Source organism: Hemicordylus capensis, chromosome 2 (assembly GCF_027244095.1).
Source record: "Hemicordylus capensis ecotype Gifberg chromosome 2, rHemCap1.1.pri, whole genome shotgun sequence".
Classification (NCBI taxonomy): domain Eukaryota; kingdom Metazoa; phylum Chordata; class Lepidosauria; order Squamata; family Cordylidae; genus Hemicordylus; species Hemicordylus capensis.
Window position 1 is genome coordinate 239,835,107 of NC_069658.1, and position 21,706 is coordinate 239,856,812.

The window sequence follows — 21,706 nt, forward strand, 5'->3', positions numbered from 1 at the left end:
AAGGAAGTAGACCCATACCCCAAAACAAGAAAACCTTGATGCTGAGGCAAAGGTTGTTTGAGACAGGACGTTTGGGTACTCTTCCTGTTTCGAAAGAGAGCCAGTGACTGGTCTCTGGGCATTGTGAGGCAAGGGCTCTAAGCTCTCCAGGGCTGCTGCTATACAATAACTTGCCACAAGAGGTGCTTCAGCTAAGGCAGAACCTGACAGGCTCAGAGCGGGGTTAGCCCAACCCAGATAGCAGCTGCTTGGGGTGGCAGAATTCTTGGCTAATATTGGTTGTTTTCCTCATTACATGAGTAGAGGAGAAGCCCTTGCTTCCATTTGCTTGTATATGATACGACGATATGGCGAATATGTATATTATTTATTTTATTTTCACATTTATATCCCACTCTTCCTCCAAGGAGCCCAGAGCGGTGTACTACATGCTTAAGTTTCTCCTCACAACAACCCTGTGAAGTAGGTTAGGCTGAGAGAGACGTGACTGGCCCAGAGTCACCCAGCAAGCATCATGGCTGAATGGGGATTTGAACTCGGGTCTCCCCGGTCCTAGTCCAGCACTCTAACCACTACACCACGCTGGCTTTCAGCCAAAGCCTACTGCTTTTCAACCATATACTGCTTTTCAACCAAAGTTCCCAAAGTGGTTTACATCGATATAAATAAATTAAGAAAGTGGCTCCCTATCCCTAAAAGGCTCACAGTCTAAGAAAGAAACTTAAGATAGACACCAGCAACAGCCAGTGGAGGGATGATGTGCTAGGGATGGATAGGGCCAGTTGCTCTCCCCCTGCTCAATAAAGGGAATCACCACTATAAAAAGGTGCCTCTTTGCTCTGTTAGCAGGGGACAGAAACGGGAGTAAAGGAATGTATGAAACGGGGTAAAGGAGACTTGCTGGAGGCTGAATTCAGTGCCATCACACACCCCTGGTTTTCAAAAAAATTCAGCAGAGGTGTATGGCAGAATTAACCCAGCCACTCCCCAAGGCAGTAAAATAGCTTGGGATTGAAATCTCAGACAGATGTACGAGCAGGAGGGGTGGAAAACAAGCCGCAGCTGCTTTGGTACCGACAGCTGCTCTCTCACTCCCTTCTTGGAGGGAAATCCCCAACTGGCTGAATGACCAGGGTTGGGGATTTCCCTCTCCTACCAGGTGCATGACCAGCCCACATGGATCAGTTACAGCCGGGGCAGGGCCAGAAGGGAATGGGAGAGCCACTGCTGGTACCAAAGCAGCTGCCGCTCTTTCCCCAGCCCTCCAGCTTTGTCAGCCCAGGCTGCCACTGGAACTTGTGCGACAAAATTGTGCTAGCGCAGGAAGATTGTGTAGCTGCGCTAGATCATGGGAATGCTCGTAAGTTGCTCTCTTGTGCAAAAGTTCCTTGTGTGCCACAGGTTGGACACCCTGTTGTGCAAACGCAAGCATATTTGCACCCGTGCAACTTGTCCGGAACGCAAGCTCTTTGCGTAAGCACTTTGTTAGTCTTCATGTCAGCCAGTGCTTGCGTCTGGAGGATGTGCCAATCCTCCCCCTGTCTCGGGTCGGTGTGTAAATATGTGTAGAGGACATGGCAGGCCATTAGGAGGGCTGAGAGATCTGTGCCTGCTCCCTGTGTCGCCACTTACCCAGCTCGCTCTGCATAGTGCCAGGGAAGTCCTGCTCTGGAGGCCTGAGTGAGTGGCATCAAATGGGGGTGTACATGGGGTGGGTTTGAGGGAGGCAGCCAGGAATGTATCTCTGTGCTTGGAGAATGCAAGCTTATTTGGTGTGTGTGTGTGTGTGTTTATTTATTTATTATTTATTCAGTTTTTATACCGCCCTTCCAAAATGGCTCAGGGTGGTTTACAAATAAAACAAAACAGTTAAAATCAACCAACAATTAAAACAAAGATTTTAAAATACCATAAAACAAGAGTAAAACAATAAAAATAGTTTTAAAACCCTGAAAAACCGGGTACATTAAAACCTTTTACAACAATTTAAAAACTCTGGAAGGCCAGGCCAAACAGATAGGTTTTAAGGGCTCTCCTAAAAGCCAATAAAGAGTTCAAATTGTGGATTTCTGCAGGGAGTGCATTCCACAGTCCAGGAGCGGCTACAGAGAAGGCCCGCCTCTGAGTCGCCACCAGACGTCCCGGTGGTAACCGGAGACGGACCTCCTCAGATGACCTTAATGTGCAGTGGAGATCATACAGAAGAACAGAGCAGAACTTATTATAAGAGCCAGCATAGTGAAGTGGCTATAATGTTGGACTAGGACCAGGAAGACCTGAGTTCTAATCCCCATTCAACCATGAAACTCACTGGGTGACTCTGGGCCAGTCATATATCTCTCAGCCTAACCTACCTCACAGGGTTGTTGTAAGGATAAAAAATAACCATTCCTCTGAGCTCCTCAGAGGAAAAGCGGGATATAAGTGTGAAAATAAATAAATAAAAATAATAGAGCAGAACTTGTTATAAGAACTTTCTTGCACGCGTGAGCACACACACAGGCATATGATTATGAGCCCTTCTAGTGTCATTTCTCTTAAAGTTGCACAACTCAGCAGTCCTTGGAGAAATTGGTGGGCAGGCTTGTATTTGCCTTGTATTGTCACGAGGTGAAGGGGAGGTGGGTAGCGAGAACACAGCTGCAACTGGACTTTCTCACACTTTGAAGCTATTACTTGGTGAAAAACAGAATTGGGAAATAGAAGGTATAAGACACATTGCCTCCGTAGTTATGGCACATTAAAAAAAGTTCCGCTGGGTAGACTCAAAGTTTCATCTGGCATAGGAACGTAGGAAGCTGCCTTATACCAAGTCAGACCAGTGGTCCATCTAGTTCAGTGTTGTCTACACAGACTGGCATTGGCTTCTCCAAGGTTACAGACAGGAGTCTCTCTCGGCCCTATTTGAAGATGCCAGGGAGGGAACTTGGAACTTCTGCATGCAAGCCTGCAGATGCTCTTCCCAGAGCAGCCCCATCCCCTGAGGGGAATATCTTACAGTGGTCACACATGTAGTCTCCCATTTGAATGCAAACCAAGGTGGACCCTGCTTAGCAAAGGGGACAATTCCTTCTTATTGCTACGAGACTCACAAGCTTTCTTCCACAAGACCACAATTCACAACACGCCAAATGCTGACCATATATTGGTGTGCCAGGGTTGGCATACGAAAATTGACTGTAGGGTCTCTAGCATCTTTTTCTGTTTTGTTTCTTGGAACCTGCCATGGAGTTCTGACAGCAGGGAAAGACGTGTGTTCAGAAAGCAGTTACTATCAAAGTTGCATACGTATCCCTGCCCACTCACAGGAGCCGAACTTCTTGATTCTTGCAGGTGGCCCTGGTGGGTCAGGAGCCCATCCTCTTCTCTGGGTCAGTTCGGGACAATATCACATATGGGGTGCAGAACTGTAGCCAGGAAGAAGTGATTGCAGCGGCAAAAGAAGCTCAAGCTTTGGGGTTCATCAATGGGCTGGAAGGAGGATTCTCTGCAGGTTGGTGAAATCTGTTTTCCGACCCCCTCCCCACACACAAACCTTTGCAAATCTCTACTCTCTTTCAACTACTACTATTACTACTAGCATGAATATTTATATACCGCTCTTCAACCAAGGTTCAAAAAGCAGTTGATACAGAAAAATAAATAATACATAAATAAGATGGCTCCCTGTCCCCAAAGGGCTCACAATCTAAAAAGAAACACGGGGCAGATAGCAGCAGCTGCCACTGGAGGGATGCTGTGCTGGGGATGGACAGGGCCAGTTGTTCTCCCCCTGCTAAATATAAGAGGATAACCACTTTAAGAAATGCCTCTTTGCTCAGCAGCTGTCCTGACCCTCAGCCCTCTATGTGTCTTGAACTGCTGCCACTCACTGAGCTCCTCCAGCGGAGTAACTTGGGGGTGGGTGAGAGTGGCTGAATGACAAAAACGATCCCAACAAAGACTGCATTTCTAGAACTTGGCCCCACAAGATTTGATGATGACCATTCACTCAATAGCGTGGTAAAAAGTACTAAATACATTCATTGTGGAGGAGCCTGTCAACAGCTATTTGCCATTGTACTTAAAAATGGAACCTCCATGATCAGAGCCAGTATTCCTGTGTGGTGAAGTGGATCCTATGGGGTGGATATGGTGTTAATATTAATGGGTGCCAACATTATAGAAACAAGAGGAGGAGCTTGAGTTCAGATAGGATTGGTAGAGTGGGAAGGAATGTTTGTGGGGGGAAAGTGACAGGTGGTGAAAGTTGGAGTGAGAGGGGCTGTGGAATTTACAAGACACAGTTAGTGGCAGAGGAGTGGGTGACAGTGTTCCCTCTAACACAGGCTTGCTCAGCTTAAGCCCCCCAGTCGTTTTTTGAACTACAACTCCCATAATTCTCAGCCACAGTGGCCAATAGTCAGGGATTATGGGAGTTGTAGGCCATCATCTGCAGGAGGGCCAAAGTTGAGCAGCCCTGCTCTAACAGGTATTTCCAGATGTTGTTGACTACAACTCCCAGAATCCTCAGCTGCAATATGCTTTGCTTGGGGATTATGGGAGTTGTAGTCAATAACATCCGAGACTCCCTGTTAGAGGGAACACTGGTTGGTGATTGTGTAAAAACTGGGAAGCCTAACTACCTTTTGTATAAAGTATTTGTATTTATGCTTTAAACATTTATACCCTGTCTCTCCAGTATACTATTGCTTGAGGCGACTCACAACATTAATAAAATAGAAATTATATAAAACAATTAAAAATGAATAAAATTAAACCAGTTTAAAAGACCAAGCTAAAACCACATTTAAGTTACACATTTTAGAAGTTTAAAATGAAAAGAACTAAAAATACCCTTCACTTAAACATGAGTAAAGTTAAGTTTAGAAGAGGGTCAGATAAGATAGCCAGGCACAGTTTCCTGCAGTAGTGTGGTAAACAGAGATATACTCATACAGGAAGTTCCTGTAGCTGAGTGGATGCTCTAAGACAGGGTTTCTTAACCTTGGGCCCCCAGATGTTGTTGTTGTTACAACTCCCATCGCCCCCAGATGTAGCCTTTATGGCTGAGGATGATGGGAGTTGTAGTCCAAAAACATCTGGGGGCCCACGGTTAAGAAACCTTGCTCTAAGACAGTTGTGCAATCTCTTGGGGTTTCTGCTTGTTGGGCTTTGCTTTTGCATCATTTCCTTCCACACAGATGGAGGTTTCACAGTGGGAGGCACACCAGTTGTCCAGAATACAAGCTCCCAATTTAGTGGAACTAGCTATCACAACAGCCTTGCATGAGTGCAGTGTTAGTATGGATGTCAGTTACTACTGTTTAGAAAGGTGTGGCTGGATTGTTTAACGTTTTATTTCGTAAGGAACTTGACCTCAATTATGTGCTAACTTTCAGTACAATAAACCACAGCTGACATACTGCACAAGTGAACATAAGAACAGCCCTGCTGGATCAGGCCCAAGAAGGCCCATCTAGTCCAGCATCTTGTTTCGCACAGTGGCCACCAGATGCCGCTGAAAGCCACAGGCAGGAGTTGAGGGCGTGCCCTCTCTCCTGCCATTACTCCCCTGCATGTGGATTATAATGTCTGGATTATAATGGATTATAATTAGTGGATTATAGTGTCTGCACAGCTGCACAAGAGCGCTTTTGTGCAGTGCAAAAATTGTGCACACTGGGCTGTGCAACAGTAAAAGGGCCTCACTGTCATTCATCTGTGTTGTATGACACTTGCACAACGATGCTCTTGAGCAGCTGCGCAAATGTTAGGAGCCACCGCGTGCGTAACATCGTACAGTATGTCAGCAAGTATTAGACCATATGTATTTGTAGATACCATTTTAGGAAAGGAACCATTTGTGTGATTGAAAAAATTAGTAAAACCTGGTTATTTGTCTTAAACTAGTGTGGAGTTCCTGTTTGTAAACCCCGGTGCCTCACGCCACACCACACTTACTAACAAGTTGTTCTCGTAAGAACTAATCTGCCAACTTGCCTTTCACTATAAATAGATAATTACCATCTTGACAAGTTAGCCCACTTGCGCCTCAAACATTCACATGTCCACCATCTTGAATCAGAGTGGATGACAGCATCACAATATGCCTTTGAGGTGTCCCTATGTGTCCTTACAGCTGAACCAAATTTGGTCCAAATCGGTTCTCACTTGCACCTCAAACGTTTACACACCCACCATCCTGAACTGGGGTGGATGACATCATCACAAACTTGAAACTACGCCATTGAGGTGTCCCTTTGTGTCACTGCAACTGTACCCAATTTGGTTCATATTGGTCCAGGCATTGGGACACACACACACACACACACACACACACACACACACACACACACACACACACACGGATGATCTCATAAGGTTACTTTCCTTAAGGAAAGTAGGCTAAAAAGGCTGTAATGCAGGAAGGACAGAAAGCCAGGAGGAGAGAACTGAGCAAAGAAGAGAAGCAGAGTAGCCAAGGTAAGGCCACATGGACTTGGGGCATTCTCCCTGCCCCCCACCAGGGGCGTAGCTAGGGGAGAGGGGGCCGTGTTCATCCCTCTCTCTGGTGGCCCCCCAGAGTGAGGGAGATAATGAAGAAAATAGGGAGGGGTGAATCTGGGGGCCCCTCAGGAGCTGGGGGCCCGTGTTCTTTGAACCCTTTTGCTCAATTATAGCTACGCCCCTGCCCCGCACAACAAAGAGTCAGGATGGTGGCAGCAAGGAGTTAATTCAGTGAACTCAGCAGCCCTTAAAGGAAGTACCCAGTAAAAGGGAAGAGGAGAGCAGCTGGTCACCATAACCTGTGACTATGGGAGGCTGAGGACAAACAGGATGTTTATTCCCTGTTTGGGAGCATCCAGGGTCGTGTGACTGACTGCTGTTGGAAACAGAGTCTTGGCTAGATGGGCCTCTGGTCTGATCCGGCAGGAGCAATTCTTATGGCTTTGTGGCTCACAGAAACTCTGCTTCCCTGAACTGGGAAACCCCACCACAGCCACAAGATGTCGGGTGTGTGTGTGTGTGTGTGTGTGTGTGTGTGTGTGTGTGTGTGTGTGTCAGCAGGGCTGTTCTTATGTTCCTATGACTCCTTCCTGAGGCCTCGTTTCTTCTCTACATAGTCCCTCCCTCCTAACTAGGGTGAGCAGACACACAGAAAGACAGCTAAGTTCCTGTACTTTTGGGATACCACCTCTTGCTACCTTTGCCTCTCCTACCCCCCTTCACACACTGTTGAAATTTAAATTGTAAACTCCTTGAGCAGGGATCTCCCTTTTTTGCGCACGGTACTTTACAAAGCATCATTTATACTGATTGGGCTGTATTAATAAAACAGCAATTAAAATACTGGTGCAGAATTGTGAATTGTGACGTGTGCAGCTTATTTGGGGGCAGTGGTTCTTCAGGGGTGGGGAAAAAGCCTCAGCACTCAGCATTTCCCCTCTGAACAGCTACCCCAGATACAGGAGCCCTGCTGGCTTCCAGGAGATCTGGTCACCCTTTCCATGCCCTTCTCCAATGTCCCTTTCCATGCCCTTCTCCATGCCCTTCTCCTATGTCCCTTTCCAGACAAGAGAAACCAGGGGTTCCATTTTCAACTCCTTTCTCCACCTTCCTAGCCTCCTTGGAGAGATACTAAAAGAATGACCACAAATGACCCCAAAGAGCCCCTGGTGGTGCAGTGGTAAAACTGCTGCCCTGTAACCAGAAGGTTACAAGTTCGATCCTGACCAGGGGCTCAAGGTTGACTCAGCCTTCCATCCTTCCGAGGTTGGTAAAATGAGTACCCAGAATGTTGGGGGGCAATATGCTTAGAGAGCTTTCAGCTATAGAGCGGTATATAAGTGTAAGTACTATTGCTATTGCTATTGCTAAATGCCTTGGTTGAATAGCCATAGGGAATTCAGGACACTGTTGGGAACATTTTCAAGGAATCGATGCAATCCAGTATTTGGTGGCATTCTGTGTGTGTGTGTGTGTGTGTGTGCGCGCGCGCACACACAGCAAGGATGCACTGGTACAGCAACAGAGCAGCCTAACAGAACTTCTCAACTAGCTGTATCAGGAAAGGGGACATCTTCCCTGGGAAGCCCTCTGTGCCACCCAAAAATATGTCCCCAAGGGCTGCACAACCCTCAGGGTTATATTTTCAGGTGGCATAGAGGGCTTCCTGGGGAAGGCATCAAAAACTGCCACTTCCTCACTAAACCAGTATAGTTCGTGGGGAAGTTCTGTTAGTCTGCTTTCTTGCTACACCGGAGCATCCTTGCTCTGAATGTCAGTCACTGGAAAAGACTTTTGTATTTTGGCTCCATCCTCTCTTTGCCTCACAGTCCTTTGTCTCCTGCAGATGTGGGGGAGAAGGGAGGTCAGCTGTCAGTTGGGCAGAAGCAGCGCCTGGCAATTGCCCGGGCCTTGGTCTGGAATCCAAAGGTCTTGGTCCTGGATGAAGCCACCAGCGCCCTGGATGTGGAAAGCGAATCTGCTGTGAGTGTGGGCAAAGGGTGGTGGGCAGTGGGATTTGAACTCCTTGCTGGGTGGGGCAGGATTATGTGGGAAGTGTCCACTAAGGATGAAGTGGGATAGGTAACTGAGATGGCTTTTTAAAAAATGATTTTAAAAGTGAATGAAAATATTTGAGCCTGTTCTGGAACTGGCTTTTTATGCCAGAGTTTTTGGAACCGGTGATGTAGTTAGTAATGCAAATAAGAGTTCCTCTGAGAACATTTGAAGTAGACTTGTTCACATGAGTGCTGGAAGAGGAGGTGAAGCGGCCCGCGTGGGTAGGAGAGCTGAGCATGGTCTCGATTCTTGTCGTGTGCTTGCAAACATTAAGGTAGGAGGCAGGAATGATGGTGGCAAGGTGGCAGCTGAGTAGGACGGCTTTTACATAAGAACAGCCTGGCTTGATCAGGCCCAAGGCCTATCTAGTCCAGCATCCTGTTTCACACAATGGCCCACCAGATGCCTCTGGGGAAAGTATGTGCATGCCCTCTCTCCTGCTTTTGTTCCCCTGCAACTGGTATTGAGAAGCATCATGTCTCTGAATCTGGAGGTGGCCTATAGTCACAAGACTAGTAGTCATTGATAGATCTGTCCTCCATGAATTTGTCTAATCCCCTTATCAAGCCATCCAAGCTGGTGGCCATCACCACATCCCATGGCAAAGAATTCCATAGATTACTTATGTGCTGTGTGAAAAAGTACTTCCACTTGTTGGTCCTAAATTCCCTGACTTTCAGTTTCATGGGATGACCCCTGGTTCTAGTGTTGTGTGTGTGAGAGAGAAATTTCTCTCTGTCCACCCTCTCCATTCCATGCATAATTCTATACACCTTGATCATATCTCCCCTTAGCCGCCTCTTTTCCACAGTAAAGAGCCCCAAATGCTGTAGCCTAGCCTCATAAGGAAGGTGCTCTTGGCCCCGATCATCTTGGTTGCCCTCTTTTGCACCTTTTCCAGTTCTACAATATCCTCCTTAAGATACGGTGACCAAAGCTGTACACAGTACTCCAGATGTGACTGTACCATTGATTTGTATAAGGGTATTATAATATTAGCATTTTTATTTTCAGTCCCATTTCTAATGACTAGCATGGAAATAGCCTTTTTCACAGCTGCTGCACATTGAGTAGACATTTTCAGTGAGCTGTCCACCACGACCCCAACATCTGGTCAGTCACCGACAGCTCAGATCCCATCAGTGTATATGTGAAGTTGGGATTTTTTGCCCCAATGTGCATCACTTTACACTTGCTTACATTGAACCGCATTTGCCATTTTGTCACCCACACCCCCAGTTTGAAGAGATATTTTTGCAGCTCCTCACAATCTGTTTTGGATTTCACTCCCCTAAATAGTTTGTCATCTGCAAATTTGGCCACTTTGCTGCTGACCCCAACTTCTAGATCATTTATGAAATAGTTAAAGGCTACTGGTCCCAGTACCAATCCCTGGGGGACCCCACTTCCTACTTCCCTCCATTGTGAAAACTGTCCATTTATTCCTGCCCTCTGTTTCCTGTTGTTTGACCGGTTACTGATCCACACATGAACCTGTCCCCTTATCCCATGACTGCTAAGTTTACTCAGCTACCTCCTACCTAGTAAAATGCTGGGGATGGAATCCGGTTAGGGCACACTCATCCTATCCAACTTTTCACATGATCATTCTTCCCACTAGGACCCACAAAAGGGAGCACTTTTTCAGACAATGCATAATCAATTTGTGGAACTCTCTGCTACATGATATGGTGACAGCCAACAATGGATGGCTTTAAGAGGGTTTTGGGTAAATTCATGGAGAAGAGGTCTGTCAACAGCTACAGTACTAGTTTGAAGACTATAGGCCACCTCCAGCCTCAGAGGCAGGATGCCTCTGAATACCAGTTGCAGGGGGGTGACAGCAGGAGAGAGGGCATGCCCTCAACTCCTGCCTGTAGGCTCCCAGTGGCACCTGGTGGGCTACTGTGTGAAACAGGATGCTGGACTAGATGGGCCTTGGGCCTGATCCAGCAGGGCTGTTCTTATGTTCTGTTTGGAAGCACACAACTGGGGCAGAGCCATTCTTGTGCAGATGGGTCCAAATAACCCGGCCGCCACTCCCCAAGGGACCGCCCCATCCGTCCTAACCACGCCCCTGTGTCTGATGTCAGACACAGTGTGTGGCCATATGCAGAAATGGGGCCGCACAGCTCTGTTCGCAAAGTGCTTCAGCCAACGCTGGGTTCCAAGCCTGGCCAGGAGCGCCTCTCCCTTCCTGGAAAGGCAGAGAGATGAGTTCCCAGCCAAGCTGAAGCTTCTCACAAACGGGGCCACGCGTCAGATGCTGGGGCATGGCTAGGAGGTCTAGGGGCTGCCGCCGGCTGGTTGCACCCATCTGGCCGCCAGCTTCCTATGTGCCTACACAGGGCCACCCAGGCTCAGCAGTTCTCCTGTCTTGCTGGCAGCTGTATGAGCAAGCCTAGTGCCTTTTCCTCATACATGGAAACCTACAAAAAAATCTCGATTGCCAGGGGCAAGATTTAATCCCAGCATCCCTTTGTATAGACATTAACCATGGGGAAAGGAAGAAGAAAACTGATTATATCACATAGCTCAGGGATTCTCAATGTTGGGTATCCAGATGTTATTGGACTTCAACTCCCATAATCCCCAACCAAAGGCCACTGGGGCTGGGGATTATGGGAGTTGAAGTCCACTAACATCTGGGGACCCAGCGTTGAGAATCCCTGATGCAGCTGACCAGAAAAGAGGTGTTCCCAAAAGTTCACCACCTCTCAACCTAGCCTACCTCACAGGGTTGCTGTGAGGATGAAATGTGTGCTTGTGGGAGAAGAACCATGTTTTGCTACTCTGAGGTCCTTGGGATTAAAAAGTAAAGATGCATTTCCAAGCTAGCTGTATTTAAACCCTGGCAGAGAGCTGCTGATCCATGCAATCCTGTTACCAGAAGTGTCGCTAGGGGAGAGGGGGGCCTGTGTTCACACCGCTCTCCGGCAGCCCCTTGAAAGTGAGGGAGATAATGAAGAAAGTAGGATGGAGTGGAGCTGGTGGGCCCTCAGGAGCTTGGTGGCCTGGGTTTTTTGAACCCATCCGCTCAAGTACAGCAACACCCCTGCCTGTTACGCTCATGAGAGCACATGACACTCTGTCTCATGAGTATCTGTGTCTGCTTCAAGAGAGAACTGTCCCTAAAAAGAGCATATGATACAGTGAAACACCATCCAGCAAGGCTGACCTATTGCTCAAACAGCTCCGTGTAAGCTTGTAACTGACATGTTTGCATATTTGAGGTGAAACATAATTGAGGCGAGCTGGTCTTGTGGTAGCAAGCATGAATTGTCCCCTTTGCTAAGCAAGGTCTGCCCTAGCTTGCATTTGAATGGGAGACTAGAAGTGTGAGCACTGTAAGAGCTTCCCCTCAGGGGATGGAGAAGAGTATGTGGGAAGAGCATCTGCATGCTTGCATGCAAAAGTTTCCAAGTTCCCTCCATGGCATTTCCAGATAGGGCTGAGAGAGATTCCTGCCTGCAACCTTGGAGAAGCCGCTGCCAGTCTGTGTAGAGACAATCCTGAGTTAGATGGACCAATGGTCTGACTCGGTAGAAGGCAGCTTCCTATGTTCCTATTAACCGAAATACTCATATCTGAAAATAGATACTGAAAGGCAGGAATTCTGTGAGCCACAAAGTTACCCAAAATGCCCCGATCTCTGAAACCTGCCCCTATTTGTGTGTCAGATATTGGGGAGGCCTTTTAAAGTAGTTGTTAGTGTGCATTAGACTCCCCAATGTTGACGTTTCAGTCTCCTTGCTAGAGTCTCTACAGATTAAATATCTGAGATCTGCGTGGGGGGGGGGTTGCCTGTGCAGGTTGCAGATGATTGCAACTGTTCTTCTATAAGAACACCCACATGTAAGATTAAACATTGTAAAGTGTTGGTTTTTTTTAAGAAGGGAACTGTCATAAGCAGTTTACTAACACAACATATGCCAGCCGAGAAGTGCAGCAGTGTAAGAGAGGCCAAAAATGCATGTAGACAGTGCCAGGCTTCAGGCAGGAATTTTTCTCAGCCCAACCTGGAGATGGAGAACCTGGGGCCTTCCGCAGGCTAAACAGAGATTCTCTACCACTGAGCTGCAGCCGCATCCCAATTTATTCTTTTGGACGCCCAGTTTGCTGAAGCCTTTAGCCTTCAGCTATGCCAGCCTTAAAGGTAAACGTGTGCCATAGAGTCAGTGTCAACTCCTGGCGCCCACAGAGCCCTGTGGTTGTCTTTTGGTAGAAGACAGGAGGGGTTTACCATTGCCTTCTCCCCGCACGCAGTGTGAGATGATGCCTTTCAGCATCTTCCTATATCGCTGCTGCCCGACATAGGTGTTTCCCATAGTCTGGGTCAGGGATTCTCAATCACAGGGCTCTGTGGGCGCCAGGAGTCGACACTGACTCTATGGCACACGTTTACCTTTAAGGCTGGCATAGCTGAAGGCTAAAGGCTTCAGCAAACTGGGGACCCAACGTTGAGAATCCCTGGTCTGGGTAACACACCAGCAGGGATTCGAACCGGCAACCTCTGGCTTGCTAGTCAAGTCATTTCCCCGCTGTGCCATTAGGTGGCTGCTATGCCAGCCTCAGTATACAGAGGACAGATGAACTAGGGTGGACCATGATTAATACCCTTTTGCCATATTAACTGTGTGCCAGCCTTAGAATACAGTTAATATGGCAAAAGGGTATTAATCATGATACACTCTAGTTCATCTGTCCTCTGCTGGTTTACTTTACAGGGTTGTTGTGAGTACAAGACAACAAGCCCTTTCTCACGATCCATGAGAAAGGGCTTGAAGGGGCGGGGTGGAAAAAAGCTTACCTCCCCCACAGCTGGGCTGGGCAAGATCGTGCACCCAAATGTGCAGCTGCCTCCTCAGGTTCTGCAAAAGGCATATAAACGCCTTTGTATAACATTATATTACTAGCCGACCATACACAGAGCATCTGTGCGCTCTTTGGGGCCGGTGGTTACCTCCCCCCTCACCTTCTGTCCCAGTCTCCACTTCCAAGCCCAGCCGCCTCTCCTCCCCACTGCCACTCCCCCCCACTTTCTCCCCCCACCCCCAGGCCTTGCCTCTGCGGCTGGGCTGGGCCTGCCACTGCCTCTGTGGCCAGGCCTGCCGCTGCCGTGGCGACCAATCCTCCTGGGTGCGCCTCAGCCAATCAGGCCCATCCGCCGCCCAGCCAATCAGCTGGGCGCTGGGACGCACATTCTAAGGCACACCCAGGAGAATTAAATAAAAAGACTAGCCGACCCCCACACAGAGCGACTGTGCATTCTTTGGGGCCGTCTACCTCTCCCCCCCACCTGCCCCAGTCACTAGCCGGGCCCAGGCTGCCGGGCCGAGTGCCACAGTGGCAGCTGAGGTGCTGCCTCAGCGGCCAGGCCTGCCGCCGCCTCACCTCTGTGGCCGGACCCGCCGCTGCCTCGCCTCCAGCCAGTTGTCCTGGGTGCACCTCCGCCAATCAGGTGCCTCCGCCACCCAGCCAATCAGCTGGGTGCCAGGATGCACATTCCAAGGCACACCCAGGAGAATTAATATAATAGATTGTTTAACCAATGAGGAAGGTGGAGGAAGGACTTGGTGTGAAAAGGATGAGGTCCCACAGGGGCGTCCACAGTGTGTGTAAAGACATCTCCCCCAACCAGCTGGCACACAAAGTGGATTTAACATGTATCATTCTTTCTCTCATTAGATCCAGAGGTTGGTGCTGAGCCACCAAGCCCGGGCGGTGCTGGTGATCGCTCATCGAATGCAGGCAGTAGAGACAGCAGACAAGATTGTGGTGCTGGAAGGCGGGAAGGTGGTCGAGCAGGGGACTCATGCCGAGCTGATGGGCCAGAGGGGCCCCTATTACAGACTGGTGCAACGGAGCCAGACAGAGTAACTTGCAGACAAGGGAGACTAGTTGGGAGCAGCTAGTTATCTCCCAAGCCTGGGTAGAACACAGTTTTTGATTGTCGGTGATTTCCTTGGCTACCAAATCTTGGTCCATTAAATGTAGGTTTGGCAAGATGGGTGGGTACAAGACCCATCTTGTGGATGAATGGAGTGACCCAAAGAGGGAAAGAGCCCTCTGAAGTATCCAGCACCTTGTGGGCTCTGTGCAGTGGTTAAATAATAGGGCTATGAGCAGTCAGATTTGGAGGGCTTTGGAACTGGGATATCTGCTGGTCCGGATTCACCGGTATGACTCTCCCAGGTCTTTTTATTCTTCCTCGCAAGCCCTGCTTTCAGTCCCACCACTAACACAGATCTGGTTGGCGGGGGCTAGAGATGGGGCTTTATCAGCATCTGTGTTTTACAAAGCCAATTAGGGTGGCAGCAGACCTCCCTGCTGCCCCATTGCCCTCTTCTGGATATGACTGGAAGTCGCCCACACACATTGCGCGCACCCGTGCTGGTGCACACAGGTGCACTGACGACTTCTGGTCATATCCAGAAGACGAGGGCAACAGGGTGGCAGGGAGGTACGCTGCTGCCCTGATTGGCTTTGTAAAACACGGACACCGGTGGGGGGAAAGCGGCGGGAAGGGTAAGTGCAACCCCCCCCCACTTAAAGAGAGAACCCTGCCGCCTTCAAACCAGCAGAACTGCCTATTCTTCGAACCGGTTCCGTGCACATCCCTCACACACACACACACCCCTACCTGCCTGGAGGGGGCTGTTGCTGTATGCTGATATCTCATGAGGCTCAGTTTTTGTTCATGTGGGACAGGGCCTTCTCTATGGTTGCACCAAGGCTGTGGAAATCTGTCCGTAAAGAGACTTCTTCCCTCATTCTCCACCTGGCCTTCTATAGGCAACTATTCACATGTATCTTTGAAGAACAGGAACACCTTTTGTATGGCTGTATATTTTGTGGTGTGTGATGAAGATTTAAACAGTATTAGTTGTGTTTTGCATTTTAAAATTAATGTTATAATTTTGTTTTAATAAATTGTAAACCACCATGAGGGTACTTTGAATGAAAGTTGTTTTATAGGTATAATAACAAACAAGCAATTCCTGAGAATTTTTGTTGAAAATTGGTATAAAAATTTGAAAATGAAGCTCTGAAATTTCTCAGTGGCCTCAACATGACCAGGAAGATTAAAACACAGATTCAAGGAGCACCAACACAGTTGTTTTACTGAAACAAATCTGAATGGTTTATTAAGGCATTAAACCCCACACAAGCAATTGGATAAAAAATTATCAATTGTGTAATCAGACCAAGCAAACTCTTAGTAAATGAATAAATTTTCAAGACCGAGGCATATGAAGCATAACAGTATTTTGAGTCCACAAAGTATATGAATTAAAAGGTGCCTCTGAAATTCAAAGGGTTTTGGCTCACAAAAGAATTTGGGGCTGCTTAGATAGGTGACTTCAAAATGAGAGCTGACCACTTCAACCTCCCATAATTCATTTGCAAGATGTAGACTTCAAAAAGATCATCTAATCATTCACCTGGAAGAGTGAGAATAATTCTCCAAATTATTCTCATGCCTTCCAGGTGGAAGATTGGAAGAGAATATTCTTTTCCAAGTCTACAAAAGTACACTTACTCCTGTCCTGTCCTTCCTGTATGGTGAGATGGAGCAGCAGACTTTACTCATTTATATATATAAATTTCTGTATGTGTGTGAGTGTATAAATAAATAAAACAAACAAAGCTCTAGGTGGTGAGGAAACTGTGGTGATGGCTGCTCCCTGTTTAGAAGAATATGTAGTCCTCTCCCCCCCACCCCGCAAAGAAAACAACTGGGCTGTCTTCCTCCTTACTGTAAGCATTGCAGCAGCCCTTGGGAAGACTACTATTTCCAAGAACCCCTGTGCTTTTCACTAGACTGCAAAGCAGAAGAAAGCTCAGTTTTAAGGGGGAAACCTACCTGCCTTTCCCAATAGTGTGGAGAGGAAGCTAAGTTTAAATGGGGAAAGAAGTCTGCTACAAGTCCTTTCAGGCAGGGAGATGCTGTCACCACTGCTCCCTTACTAGCTGATGCTATAATAGCCATCTGATACATCTCATCATCCAATCAGTAAAGAGCTGGGTGAGTGTGAGCATTTTTAAGAGATGGAACTGGTGGAAAGAGTGGTTGGGATGGTGGTGCAATTTCTGAGCCTTAAATTGGCTTCAAAACCATCCATTTCCCCCTACCATTTGGGAGAGAAAACACAGTTTGAGACAATAAGGCAAGGGCATCTTTGATCTGAATACATGACAATGCAAAGCAGTCCTTAACAGCAAATCATAATTAATAGTAAATGCTTATATATGCCTACAGGCTCTATCCTACTTCTATGCATTCTGCTTTGACTTCCTCCTGCACTTCTATTTTAAAAGCCCTACAAGTTTCAAGCAGGTTTCCCCCATTTGGGGAGAGACAAAAAACAGGTAAATATTTAGCCGCTTGAAGGCAAGCAAGTGTGGGCATCTTGAATTTGAATACAGGAGGACCTTGGTATTTGCGGGGTTCCATTCTGAGCTACTGCTGCAGATACCGAAACCACGAATCCACTCCTTGCACTCCTCCTGTACTTCCACTTAAGCTCATAGCTAATTGAGAATGCAAGAGCATAGTCAGAGTTCTGGCTGCATTCTTTCAGATACAAGGTAGCCTTCTAGCCAAGAAAATAGAGTTCCTATGCCCCCCGGAATTCCAGGTTTCACCCGGATTTTAAGCATCTCACCCAGGTTGCTTAGCCCACCCAGATTCGCTCGTATTTCAGCTTTCATTTAAAAGAAGCAGCAGCTAAGCTCTAGCCCTTGTAGAACTGGAGTTATGGAGCAAAACATGCAGTCACTATTCTGCATTTACATAATATGCAAATTAGGCACCCAGATTTGGAAACCCAGAATATGGCAACCCTACAAGAAAAGGGGGGAAAACATTGCCTGAGTCCCTGACTAACTTTATTTGAAGTCCCATCGAAACTGAAAGGCAAGTTAGGTATGGCTAACTTGGCCTTTTAATTTCAGTGGAATTGCTTAAAGAACATTTAGTCAGGATGTTGGCCATACTGATTAGAAAAGAAGCAAAGATGTCCTAAAGAGGCAGCAAAGGGAGAAAAAGGAAACATAGATCCATTAGGAAAGAGGCAAAAATATCCCTTAGAGAAATACAAAGAAAGATGGCTAAAGAAGAAAGCAAGAAATTAAGAGGCATAAGAATTGAGGAGAGAGAGGAAAAGGGGAGATGGAAAAGTGGAAAGGTGGAGGAATCGTATTTATTGCCTTTGCCCTTGGTAGTTTATTTATTGATTCCTTATTGGGGATGTTCCACCTCCTTTAAAGTGGGGTGGAGAGGATAGAGAAGACTAAATTTTCCATTGCTTTGCAATGTTTTGTTTCAGGAATTATGTCACAATTGAGCAAATGAAATTACACCAATAAAAATACATTAGATCACATATTTATGAAATCAGTCATGACTAAGTCCCATGGAAATCTATGGGACAAGTTATTTCTGATTAGCTTGTCCCATTGATTTAAAAGTTGCTTACTCATAACTAACTTATTTTATTATTTTACATATTTCTATACTGCCCAAAACTTCTGTGTGGGCAGTTTACTTAGTCAGTATACGACCCATCATCTTTTTAAATACATCTTCATTCTTTTTAAAAGGCTTTCTCCCCACTGCAACTATGTGGTACTTTCCTGGTCAATACAAATGCTTCTGAAAATTGGTAGCTCTTAGCAGTTAATTCATAGCCAGTAACTGATAGGATTGGATTTCTTCTGCTGTTTTCTCACACGTGAACTGCAGATCAGGTTCGAGAAACTAAAGACAGGGAAGTACATGGTTAGATGTCAAGGAAATCTCAGTCAGTGCTTGGGGGTATTCGAATCAGAGTGCTGGGGAGGACTTAGAGGTCACCTCTATCAGTATACTGCAGAAGCAGGCGCATCTCATTCAGTCTCCAAGAGCTGATGGGCAGCTTCACACAGTCTTGCGGAGGTCCAGTTCCTGGGGAGGGAGTATGCTGCCAGAGGGCGTGTTGCCCAAACTCACCAGCTGCCAGTTCCTGAGCCCTCTGCTTGACTTCTGCCCAACTTTCATGAACAAAGATTTGAATTTGGAGAGCGCCCCGCTCCCCACCACAGTCACCTTTCGCAAAGAAGAAAGCAATGACTACTAAGTAGTCATGATCCCAGATTGTGGGAGGTGGCAGCTCCAATTTCCTCCACTTCTTCCCCCTCTGTTTCTCACACAGATACATATCTACCTTCAAATATGAGCATAGGCATTAAGCATAAGCCATTGCCGGTCACACAGTGGTGCTAAAAGGTTGTCTGGAAGACCTTAATCATAGAATGTTTGAGCCGGAAGGGATCCTGTAGATCTTCTAGTCTAGCTTCCTGGTCAGTGCGGGAAGATGTTTCAGCATCCATGACAAATGGTCATGCAGCCTCTGTTTGGAAACCTCCTTCAACTGAAAGCCCACCACTGCCCAAGGCAGACTCTTCCACCATTGCAGAGTTCTTACAGTGAGGAAATCTAGACATTATAATGTCTAGCCTGCTAACTGGGCAAAGAGGCACCTTTTACCATGGTGATTCTATTTATTTAGCAGGGGGAGAGTAACTGGCCCTATCCACCCCCAGCACAGTACCTCCAGTGACTGTTGCTGGTGTCTATCTTGTGTTTCTTTTTAGAATGTGAGCCCTTTGGGGACAGGGAGCCATCTTATTTGTTTGTTATTTCTCTTTGTAAACCGCTCTGAGCCATTTTTGGAAGGGCGGTATAGAAATTGAATTATTATTATTATTATTATTATTATTATTAGCCTGAATCTACCACCTTGCAATGTCTCGCCTGAATCGGGGAGAGGGTGCCTTACGTCCAGGCTCCAAAATTACCTTGGTGCACCTCTGTCCATAACCTAGGATCAGCTGCAAAGAAGGCCCAATCCTGAATTGCCAGCAGCTGTACCACTGACAGTTGAAGGCATACATCTCCAAATGACCTTAAGGTGTGGTGGGGATAACGTAGAAGGTGGCACTCTCTAAGGTATACAACTTATCATAAAATAATAATGTGCTTTTAATTCCGTTTGGATGGTAAGAGAGCATCAAAACTTCTATTGGGAGATTTTTTGCTTTTGCTGAGCCAGCATAGCATAGTGGTTAGAGCAGGGATTCTCAACGTGTGGGTCCCCAGATGTTCTTGGCCTTCAACTCCCATAATCCCTACCCCCAGTGGCCTTTGGTTGGGAATTATGGGAGTTGAAGTCCAATTACATCTGGGGACCCACACGTTGAGAATCCCTGGGTTAGAGTGTTGGACTAGGACCGGGAAGACCTGAGTTCGAATCCCCATTCAACCATGAAACTCACTGGGTGACTCTGGGCCAGTCATGATCACTCAGCCTAACCTACCTCACAGGGTGGTTGTGAGGATAATAATCTCCTCAGAGTAAAAGCGGGTTATAAATGTTAAAAAAAATAAAAATCACCTTCCCTAAATGTGTTTTGTGCAATAATCTGTCCCTGATCAAGTATATATTTGCATACTGGCCAGAGCACTTCTTGGACTTATTTTGGCTGTGGACACATTAATTGATTCTCAGCCTCTAATAGAAGCACAAATAATAAATGTATCATTCTCACTCTTTGTAAAAGCTCATTATTGCAAATATTTTACTTATTTCTCATCATTTTTAATCACAGTTAAAGACCAGAAAAATCAGATTTCTCACAGAGATCATTTTTGAAAAAGTCCTTTTGAAAATAAAAGTAGCCCAAACGGGTCACAAAGGCATTCCTCAAACCGAAATTGCTCTGACTGGAGACGGGATGCTGGAGCTGAGCCAGAGCTACTCTTAAGGATGGGTGCTCAACCCAGGACCTCTTAGCAGGAGCTCTTAGCAGGAGCAATGTATGGCAAGGCTTCAGTGGATTCCCTCTGCTTCCATCTTGCACTGCAACAGGAGATCATGCTAAAGAAACCTAAAACAGACAAGAACGTTAAAAGTCAACAACATGGAACTATCAGTGTGGAGTCCTTAGAGCGGGGCTGCTCAACTTCGGCCCTCCTGCAGATGTTGGCCTACAACTCCCATAATTCCTGGCTATTGTCCACTGTGACTGGGGATTATGGGAGTTGTAGTCCAAAAACAGCTGGGGGGCCTAAGTTGAGCAGGCCTGCATTAGAGTCACAGAGATGGAGGGGATGCAAAGGCCATCTAGTTCAACCTCCCAGCCGAGACCACCATCCCACAACATATCAAGCCACACACAACATGGGCTGTAGGTAGAGCTCAGGTGCAACCCTTAAAGATGTCAGCACAGCAAATGCCTCCAACTGGTGGCTTAGACAAGTGAGCCAAGTTGCACACAGGGACATGCAGCAGTTTGAGCCAGAGGAGGAAACCCCTTCCTGAAGCTCAAATGTGTCCGATCTCTGCTACTTGCACTTGCATCCTGAGCAGAACCCAACCTTCAAAATAACGGAGGAAGGAAATTCTTCATGAGTTCAGTGAAGACAGAAGATGGGCAAAATGAAATGGGAGGAAGTTCTCATCCTATGTGTATCCCTATTTGCTTTATCTCTTGGAAAGCCTTAAAATTTGGAGGAGACAAGAGATGAAGTGGTTAAAACGACTATAATAAAATGGGCTCAAGATGTGGGTCATAATATGGCAGCTTGGGAAAAATTATGGAAAATGGATTTAAAGTTCACTGCATGTTATACTTTAAAAGAAAATTATTATAAGATGATGTATAGGTGGTACTTGACACCCAAAAAATTAGCATTAATGTATAAAAATGTTCCAAACAAATGTTGGAAATGTGGACATTGTGAAGGAACTTTTTTTCATATGTGGTGGTTTTGCGGGAAGGCAAAGGCCTTTGGGATATGATATATAATGAGTTGAAGAAAAATTTTTAAATGACATTTCCTAAGAAACCAGAATCCTTCCTGCTGGGAATAATGCAAGGAGAGTTTTCCAGAAGAAACTTAACATTTTTTATGTACGCAACCACGGCGGCCAGAATAGTATATGCGCAGAAATGGAAGGACAATGAAATGCCTTCAAAAGAAGATTGGTTGATAAAAATTTTGGAATATGCTGAGATGGCAAAACTTACAGTATTGATAAGGGACGAAAACCTGGAATCTTTTAAAGAAGATTGGAAACCATTCTTACTATATTTAAAGAACTATTTTTCTAAT

General features: G+C 46.5%; 2 protein-coding genes across 10 annotated transcripts in view; one reads left to right on the forward strand and one right to left on the reverse strand.

Moving 5' to 3' along the window:
• LOC128347471 (antigen peptide transporter 2-like) overlaps positions 1 to 15,493 on the forward strand; it is a 38,798-nt gene extending 23,305 nt beyond the window's left edge. For all 7 annotated transcript variants that reach the window (XM_053302213.1, XM_053302212.1, XM_053302208.1 and 4 more), the window contains exons 10-12: positions 3,334 to 3,493; positions 8,336 to 8,472; positions 14,236 to 15,493. In XM_053302213.1, coding sequence (XP_053158188.1) covers positions 3,334 to 3,493; positions 8,336 to 8,472; positions 14,236 to 14,427 — 489 coding nt within the window. In that variant the 3' untranslated portion in view covers positions 14,428 to 15,493. The remainder of the gene's footprint in view (positions 1 to 3,333; positions 3,494 to 8,335; positions 8,473 to 14,235) is intronic.
• Positions 15,494 to 15,664: 171 nt separating this feature from the next.
• LOC128347528 (major histocompatibility complex class I-related gene protein-like) overlaps positions 15,665 to 21,706 on the reverse strand; it is a 39,245-nt gene continuing 33,203 nt past the window's right edge. For all 3 annotated transcript variants that reach the window (XM_053302440.1, XM_053302438.1, XM_053302439.1), the window contains one exon: positions 15,665 to 20,478. In XM_053302440.1, the coding sequence (XP_053158415.1) occupies positions 20,381 to 20,478 (98 nt within the window). In that variant the 3' untranslated portion in view covers positions 15,665 to 20,380. The remainder of the gene's footprint in view (positions 20,479 to 21,706) is intronic.